Raw genomic sequence first — 9,829 nt, forward strand, 5'->3', positions numbered from 1 at the left:
CCAAAATGTCATAATTTGCATAAATAAAAAGAGAGAAGCGCTCAACCTGGAAACGAACAATAGCATAATAGCTTGTTCTATGGCTAGTTACCACCCAAGAAGCAGCCTCTTTTTGCCCAACATGTGCCTTTCTCAGAGAAAAACTTTCCTGAAGCATATCAGTCTGATCCTGACTTCACAGTACAGTCCAGCCCCGAAATACCAAGCAATCCTTCTCTGAACAAGAGAAACAGCAAAACCCCAGACGTACGTTTCGGCCTATTGTGGGCCTCGTCAGTGAGGTGCAGCCATATCCCTCTAGGCACACTGAGCAACGGGTCCACGTCTGGATTCCCGCATCACACTTAGGGAGACTTCCCAAAATGTCATAATTTGCATAAATAAAAAGAGAGAAGCGCTCAACCTGGAAACGAACAATAGCATAATAGCTTGTTCTATGGCTAGTTACCACCCAAGAAGCAGCCTCTTTTTGCCCAACATGTGCCTTTCACAGAGAAAAACTTTCCTGAAGCATATCAGTCTGATCCTGACTTCACAGTACAGTCCAGCCCCGAAATACCAAGCAATCCTTCTCTGAACAAGAGAAACAGCAAAACCCCAGACGTACGTTTCGGCCTATTGTGGGCCTCGTCAGTGAGGTGCAGCCATATCCCTCTAGGCACACTGAGCAACGGGTCCACGTCTGGATTCCCGCATCACACTTAGGGAGACTTCCCAAAATGTCATAATTTGCATAAATAAAAAGAGAGAAGCGCTCAACCTGGAAACGAACAATAGCATAATAGCTTGTTCTATGGCTAGTTACCACCCAAGAAGCAGCCTCTTTTTGCCCAACATGTGCCTTTCACAGAGAAAAACTTTCCTGAAGCATATCAGTCTGATCCTGACTTCACAGTACAGTCCAGCCCCGAAATACCAAGCAATCCTTCTCTGAACAAGAGAAACAGCAAAACCCCAGACGTACGTTTCGGCCTATTGTGGGCCTCGTCAGTGAGGTGCAGCCATATCCCTCTAGGCACACTGAGCAACGGGTCCACGTCTGGATTCCCGCATCACACTTAGGGAGACTTCCCAAAATGTCATAATTTGCATAAATAAAAAGAGAGAAGCGCTCAACCTGGACACGAACAATAGCATAATAGCTTGTTCTATGGCTAGTTACCACCCAAGAAGCAGCCTCTTTTTGCCCAACATGTGCCTTTCACAGAGAAAAACTTTCCTGAAGCATATCAGTCTGATCCTGACTTCACAGTACAGTCCAGCCCCGAAATACCAAGCAATCCTTCTCTGAACAAGAGAAACAGCAAAACCCCAGACGTACGTTTCGGCCTATTGTGGGCCTCGTCAGTGAGGTGCAGCCATATCCCTCTAGGCACACTGAGCAACGGGTCCACGTCTGGATTCCCGCATCACACTTAGGGAGACTTCCCAAAATGTCATAATTTGCATAAATAAAAAGAGAGAAGCGCTCAACCTGGAAACGAACAATAGCATAATAGCTTGTTCTATGGCTAGTTACCACCCAAGAAGCAGCCTCTTTTTGCCCAACATGTGCCTTTCACAGAGAAAAACTTTCCTGAAGCATATCAGTCTGATCCTGACTTCACAGTACAGTCCAGCCCGAAATACCAAGCAATCCTTCTCTGAACAAGAGAAACAGCAAAACCCCAGACGTACGTTTCGGCCTATTGTGGGCCTCGTCAGTGAGGTGCAGCCATATCCCTCTAGGCACACTGAGCAATGGGTCCACGTCTGGATTCCCGCATCACACTTAGGGAGACTTCCCAAAATGTCATAATTTGCATAAATAAAAAGAGAGAAGCGCTCAACCTGGAAACGAACAATAGCATAATAGCTTGTTCTATGGCTAGTTACCACCCAAGAAGCAGCCTCTTTTTGCCCAACATGTGCCTTTCACAGAGAAAAACTTTCCTGAAGCATATCAGTCTGATCCTGACTTCACAGTACAGTCCAGCCCCGAAATACCAAGCAATCCTTCTCTGAACAAGAGAAACAGCAAAACCCCAGACGTACGTTTCGGCCTATTGTGGGCCTCGTCAGTGAGGTGCAGCCATATCCCTCTAGGCACACTGAGCAACGGGTCCACGTCTGGATTCCCGCATCACACTTAGGGAGACTTCCCAAAATGTCATAATTTGCATAAATAAAAAGAGAGAAGCGCTCAACCTGGAAACGAACAATAGCATAATAGCTTGTTCTATGGCTAGTTACCACCCAAGAAGCAGCCTCTTTTTGCCCAACATGTGCCTTTCACAGAGAAAAACTTTCCTGAAGCATATCAGTCTGATCCTGACTTCACAGTACAGTCCAGCCCCGAAATACCAAGCAATCCTTCTCTGAACAAGAGAAACAGCAAAACCCCAGACGTACGTTTCGGCCTATTGTGGGCCTCGTCAGTGAGGTGCAGCCATATCCCTCTAGGCACACTGAGCAACGGGTCCACGTCTGGATTCCCGCATCACACTTAGGGAGACTTCCCAAAATGTCATAATTTGCATAAATAAAAAGAGAGAAGCGCTCAACCTGGAAACGAACAATAGCATAATAGCTTGTTCTATGGCTAGTTACCACCCAAGAAGCAGCCTCTTTTTGCCCAACATGTGCCTTTCACAGAGAAAAACTTTCCTGAAGCATATCAGTCTGATCCTGACTTCACAGTACAGTCCAGCCCCGAAATACCAAGCAATCCTTCTCTGAACAAGAGAAACAGCAAAACCCCAGACGTACGTTTCGGCCTATTGTGGGCCTCGTCAGTGAGGTGCAGCCATATCCCTCTAGGCACACTGAGCAACGGGTCCACGTCTGGATTCCCGCATCACACTTAGGGAGACTTCCCAAAATGTCATAATTTGCATAAATAAAAAGAGAGAAGCGCTCAACCTGGAAACGAACAATAGCATAATAGCTTGTTCTATGGCTAGTTACCACCCAAGAAGCAGCCTCTTTTTGCCCAACATGTGCCTTTCACAGAGAAAAACTTTCCTGAAGCATATCAGTCTGATCCTGACTTCACAGTACAGTCCAGCCCCGAAATACCAAGCAATCCTTCTCTGAACAAGAGAAACAGCAAAACCCCAGACGTACGTTTCGGCCTATTGTGGGCCTCGTCAGTGAGGTGCAGCCATATCCCTCTAGGCACACTGAGCAACGGGTCCACGTCTGGATTCCCGCATCACACTTAGGGAGACTTCCCAAAATGTCATAATTTGCATAAATAAAAAGAGAGAAGCGCTCAACCTGGAAACGAACAATAGCATAATAGCTTGTTCTATGGCTAGTTACCACCCAAGAAGCAGCCTCTTTTTGCCCAACATGTGCCTTTCACAGAGAAAAACTTTCCTGAAGCATATCAGTCTGATCCTGACTTCACAGTACAGTCCAGCCCCGAAATACCAAGCAATCCTTCTCTGAACAAGAGAAACAGCAAAACCCCAGACGTACGTTTCGGCCTATTGTGGGCCACGTCAGTGAGGTGCAGCCATATCCCTCTAGGCACACTGAGCAACGGGTCCACGTCTGGATTCCCGCATCACACTTAGGGAGACTTCCCAAAAGGTCTAAAAGAGGCTGCTTCCGGGTGGTAAATCGCCATAGAACAAGCCACTGAGCTGTTGTTCGTTCCTGGTAGAGCGCTTCTCTCTTTGTATGCAAATTATTATGACCCTGGGGAAGTCTCCCTATGGGTGATGGGGGAAACCAGACGTGGACTCCTTGCCCAGTGTGCTTAGAGGAATGTGGCTGCACCTCACTGACGAGGCCCATAGGAGGCCGAAACGATCGTCTGGGGTTGTCATGTTCCTTGTTCAGAGGAGAATTGCCTGGTATTTCGGGGCTGGACTGACCTTACTTGGCGGGATCAGACTGATATACTTCAGGAAAGTTTTTCTTCTGTGAAAAGCACACTGGTCTAAAAGAGGCTGCTTCCGGGTGGTAAATCGCCATAGAACAAGCCACTGAGCTGTTGTTCGTTCCTGGTAGAGCGCTTCTCTCTTTGTATGCAAATTATTATGACCCTGGGGAAGTCTCCCTATGGGTGATGGGGGAAACCAGACGTGGACTCCTTGCCCAGTGTGCTTAGAGGAATGTGGCTGCACCTCACTGACGAGGCCCATAGGAGGCCGAAACGATCGTCTGGGGTTGTCATGTTCCTTGTTCAGAGGAGAATTGCCTGGTATTTCGGGGCTGGACTGACCTTACTTGGCGGGATCAGACTGATATACTTCAGGAAAGTTTTTCTTCTGTGAAAAGCACACTGGTCTAAAAGAGGCTGCTTCCGGGTGGTAAATCGCCATAGAACAAGCCACTGAGCTGTTGTTCGTTCCTGGTAGAGCGCTTCTCTCTTTGTATGCAAATTATTATGACCCTGGGGAAGTCTCCCTATGGGTGATGGGGGAAACCAGACGTGGACTCCTTGCCCAGTGTGCTTAGAGGAATGTGGCTGCACCTCACTGACGAGGCCCATAGGAGGCCGAAACGATCGTCTGGGGTTGTCATGTTCCTTGTTCAGAGGAGAATTGCCTGGTATTTCGGGGCTGGACTGACCTCACTTGGCGGGATCAGACTGATATACTTCAGGAAAGTTTTTCTTCTGTGAAAAGCACACTGGTCTAAAAGAGGCTGCTTCCGGGTGGTAAATCGCCATAGAACAAGCCACTGAGCTGTTGTTCGTTCCTGGTAGAGCGCTTCTCTCTTTGTATGCAAATTATTATGACCCTGGGGAAGTCTCCCTATGGGTGATGGGGGAAACCAGACGTGGACTCCTTGCCCAGTGTGCTTAGAGGAATGTGGCTGCACCTCACTGACGAGGCCCATAGGAGGCCGAAACGATCGTCTGGGGTTGTCATGTTCCTTGTTCAGAGGAGAATTGCCTGGTATTTCGGGGCTGGACTGACCTTACTTGGCGGGATCAGACTGATATACTTCAGGAAAGTTTTTCTTCTGTGAAAAGCACACTGGTCTAAAAGAGGCTGCTTCCGGGTGGTAAATCGCCATAGAACAAGCCACTGAGCTGTTGTTCGTTCCTGGTAGAGCGCTTCTCTCTTTGTATGCAAATTATTATGACCCTGGGGAAGTCTCCCTATGGGTGATGGGGGAAACCAGACGTGGACTCCTTGCCCAGTGTGCTTAGAGGAATGTGGCTGCACCTCACTGACGAGGCCCATAGGAGGCCGAAACGATCGTCTGGGGTTGTCATGTTCCTTGTTCAGAGGAGAATTGCCTGGTATTTCGGGGCTGGACTGACCTTACTTGGCGGGATCAGACTGATATACTTCAGGAAAGTTTTTCTTCTGTGAAAAGCACACTGGTCTAAAAGAGGCTGCTTCCGGGTGGTAAATCGCCATAGAACAAGCCACTGAGCTGTTGTTCGTTCCTGGTAGAGCGCTTCTCTCTTTGTATGCAAATTATTATGACCCTGGGGAAGTCTCCCTATGGGTGATGGGGGAAACCAGACGTGGACTCCTTGCCCAGTGTGCTTAGAGGAATGTGGCTGCACCTCACTGACGAGGCCCATAGGAGGCCGAAACGATCGTCTGGGGTTGTCATGTTCCTTGTTCAGAGGAGAATTGCCTGGTATTTCGGGGCTGGACTGACCTTACTTGGCGGGATCAGACTGATATACTTCAGGAAATTTTTTCTTCTGTGAAAAGCACACTGGTCTAAAAGAGGCTGCTTCCGGGTGGTAAATCGCCATAGAACAAGCCACTGAGCTGTTGTTCGTTCCTGGTAGAGCGCTTCTCTCTTTGTATGCAAATTATTATGACCCTGGGGAAGTCTCCCTATGGGTGATGGGGGAAACCAGACGTGGACTCCTTGCCCAGTGTGCTTAGAGGAATGTGGCTGCACCTCACTGACGAGGCCCATAGGAGGCCGAAACGATCGTCTGGGGTTGTCATGTTCCTTGTTCAGAGGAGAATTGCCTGGCATTTCGGGGCTGGACTGACCTTACTTGGCGGGATCAGACTGATATACTTCAGGAAAGTTTTTCTTCTGTGAAAAGCACACTGGTCTAAAAGAGGCTGCTTCCGGGTGGTAAATCGCCATAGAACAAGCCACTGAGCTGTTGTTCGTTCCTGGTAGAGCGCTTCTCTCTTTGTATGCAAATTATTATGACCCTGGGGAAGTCTCCCTATGGGTGATGGGGGAAACCAGACGTGGACTCCTTGCCCAGTGTGCTTAGAGGAATGTGGCTGCACCTCACTGACGAGGCCCATAGGAGGCCGAAACGATCGTCTGGGGTTGTCATGTTCCTTGTTCAGAGGAGAATTGCCTGGTATTTCGGGGCTGGACTGACCTTACTTGGCGGGATCAGACTGATATACTTCAGGAAAGTTTTTCTTCTGTGAAAAGCACACTGGTCTAAAAGAGGCTGCTACCGGGTGGTAAATCGCCATAGAACAAGCCACTGAGCTGTTGTTCGTTCCTGGTAGAGCGCTTCTCTCTTTGTATGCAAATTATTATGACCCTGGGGAAGTCTCCCTATGGGTGATGGGGGAAACCAGACGTGGACTCCTTGCCCAGTGTGCTTAGAGGAATGTGGCTGCACCTCACTGACGAGGCCCATAGGAGGCCGAAACGATCGTCTGGGGTTGTCATGTTCCTTGTTCAGAGGAGAATTGCCTGGTATTTCGGGGCTGGACTGACCTTACTTGGCGGGATCAGACTGATATACTTCAGGAAAGTTTTTCTTCTGTGAAAAGCACACTGGTCTAAAAGAGGCTGCTTCCGGGTGGTAAATCGCCATAGAACAAGCCACTGAGCTGTTGTTCGTTCCTGGTAGAGCGCTTCTCTCTTTGTATGCAAATTATTATGACCCTGGGGAAGTCTCCCTATGGGTGATGGGGGAAACCAGACGTGGACTCCTTGCCCAGTGTGCTTAGAGGAATGTGGCTGCACCTCACTGACGAGGCCCATAGGAGGCCGAAACGATCGTCTGGGGTTGTCATGTTCCTTGTTCAGAGGAGAATTGCCTGGTATTTCGGGGCTGGACTGACCTTACTTGGCGGGATCAGACTGATATACTTCAGGAAAGTTTTTCTTCTGTGAAAAGCACACTGGTCTAAAAGAGGCTGCTTCCGGGTGGTAAATCGCCATAGAACAAGCCACTGAGCTGTTGTTCGTTCCTGGTAGAGCGCTTCTCTCTTTGTATGCCATTTTCAATATTATTGGAAATCTATGCAAAGATTATACATATTTTTTACAGTTTTTGCAGCAGCTATCTTACATTCCATGAATTATAAATATAATGATGACATATTGTGAGTCTGCTGGGCCTGCTGAAAAAAAATACAATATATAATTTGTGTGGGTGAAATATGACTTGCAAAAGGGTTTAAATGTAGGTAGCAAAAAAGCTCAAAATTGGCTCAGGACTGGGGTGAAAAAAAAGGCTTAGCAATGAAAGAGTTAAGAGGTTTATATACTTAAGCTATTGTTTTTATTTTTGTTGATGTGCCTCCCTGTCCACAAATAGAGATTTGGGAGTTGTTTGTCAATGAGTGACCAAGACTTACATGTCTGTTATGCATGCACATGTGCTTTGGTAACAAGGGAAAAATACCTTAACGCCCCTTTAAACCTTGGTGAGTGGGTGTGCACATGTTCCTTCCCATCAGCGTGGAGGCGCAGCTGCCTTCTCTATCCTTGTGTGGGTGGAATAAAAATATATACGGTATTTTGTTTTTATACTCTTTTGTAGTTAGAATGGAAATATCCAAGTTATTTTTTTTTTTTGTCTACATAATAAAAGTTAATAGTGAATATATAGAAACAATTATAATATTTGGTGTTTATCAAATCCTAGATAAAGAGTCTTGAAATTCTATTGAGAGACGTTATAGTTACACCCTTTTATGAGATATACCTTGTCTGTCTTTCAGATGATGATCGAACATACATAGAATGAGATGCCTTATTGCTCAGCAAAGACCTCATCACCAGCTTTATAACAACATTTAAAAAAAGGGACAAAACAAAACACTGGACTCTGTGCTGGATATTACAAATAAAACTTCACCGGAAGTTTCATCAGCTTCAGTCAGACACCTGCCTTATGAAGATTGTATAGTTTAAGCATTTTTTTTTTTAATAAAATTAGGGTATGTCAAAGTACCTGGTGCTTTAAGAGGGTCCCAACATGCTTTGTTGAGCTGTGTGTAGGGGCCATCTGTTTTGTAAACAGATGCACATTTTGACTCCCAGTTGCTGTGTATGGGAGCCTTGTTTTAACCCAGATGTGCCTGAATTTAAGTTATTGCCTATACTGAAAGAAGCTGTGCTTTCTGAAACCGTTGGTACATAATGTACAGTCTGCACAAAGTAAATGACACTGGGTCTCAGAGCAACAGGAAATGGTCAGGACACTTTCCCACAAAGCACACTAACATGTGGATTGGGAATTTTTGTTAAGAGCCTATGTTAGCTATGCTAAGAAAGTGTCTATACTAAGAGCAATTTGTTGGTTCCCTAAAAAAAAAAAAAGTGTGTGTTTTTGTTGTTAATAGGTGACCTAAATTAACTCTTACTAATGTATTATATGAATAATTATGTGGAGTTTCCTTTACAGTAATAAATCCGCAGGACGGAAAATCTTACAATAGAAGTTGTAGAAAAACTGCTTGAGGGACGTTCAATCTGGTACTCGAAAAGCCAGAGAAAAAGTAGCAATACAGTGCCTTAAAACATTGCTGTCTTGAAGAATAATGTATATATATTATTTTTTTTTAAGAAATGCAATAGGTTTAATTGTGTAGGTGCAGATTTGTGAATAAAAAGTATTGAAGCCATTGTATTCTGTATGCATTACTGGGTTCATTACAGGCTGTGTTACTTGTGCCTCTGCAGGGTAGTGACTTTCAGACCTAATAGTCTGTTTTATCAGTAAGAGTGAAAAATATTCAAACAAATTGGTTATTTGAAGGTTGACTGGAGGGTACAGTTAATACAGATGTATTTGAGTTCTAAAGCAATTTTGCAATATAGAGTACGTACATCAGCAATTACTGTTGGGAATATCACTCCTGGGCAGCAGGAGGAGGCAAAGAGCACCACAGCAAAGCTGTTAAAGTGAAGGTAAACTTTGATGAATTAAAGCCCGTTTTTTTAAAAAATACTATTAAAAACAGGGGCACTGGCCAGCAACAGAGATGGTCGCATGATCAGAGAGCTCTTCGCAATTAGTACCCAAAAAAACCCTATTTTCATTAAGAAACTGAAAAAAACAGCTACATGGAAGGGTGATTCTGCAGGAAGGGACCCTGGGCATGCTACAACCGTTTGGGTAGCTGAATGATTTATGCTGAGCTGAGCAGTTGTACCGGAGCTGATCGCCACACACTGAGACGCCATCTTGGATTGTTAAAACATCCAGCAAGAACGACAGCTGAAATTACAGGCGCCCATTAAACCCTGAGCTTCTATCGTAATATATTGCCTACTGTGTGTTACAGCACTTGCTAATATGTGTGCACAAATAACCTTTCAAGCGGTAAAGCAACTGTTGGAAGATCATGTGAAGGGGCTATGTGAGAGGCTGGACGCCTTACTCTGCACGATCCAATCGACACGTATATGTGGAAATGAGAGTGTGGGGGAGCATAAGGGAGTACAGGAACCGCAGAATGCTAAAGCATCCACAGCATTTCAAGGGAGCCCTTCTTTATTGCCAACATCGGACACAAGCCCCAGGACAGAGACTCTCTCGTATGGGATATATTTGCCCCCACCAGCTGAGTATACAGACGCAACTGAGACTCCCAGGGTAGATCGTATGAGGAGGCAGGTACCGCACTGTTATCTGACGTTGGCACAC

General features: G+C 45.9%; 1 protein-coding gene across 3 annotated transcripts in view; it reads left to right on the forward strand.

Annotated features, from left to right (window-relative positions):
• Positions 1-8,809, forward strand: part of CD276 (CD276 molecule) — a 46,514-nt gene extending 37,705 nt beyond the window's left edge. For all 3 annotated transcript variants that reach the window (XM_053717322.1, XM_053717325.1, XM_053717324.1), the window contains one exon: positions 7,899-8,809. In XM_053717322.1, coding sequence (XP_053573297.1) covers positions 7,899-7,924 — 26 coding nt within the window. In that variant the 3' untranslated portion in view covers positions 7,925-8,809. The remainder of the gene's footprint in view (positions 1-7,898) is intronic.
• Positions 8,810-9,829: the final 1,020 nt, after the last annotated feature.

The sequence above is a fragment of the Bombina bombina genome, chromosome 6 (genome assembly GCF_027579735.1).
Source record: "Bombina bombina isolate aBomBom1 chromosome 6, aBomBom1.pri, whole genome shotgun sequence".
In the NCBI taxonomy this organism is placed as follows: Eukaryota; Metazoa; Chordata; class Amphibia; order Anura; family Bombinatoridae; genus Bombina; species Bombina bombina.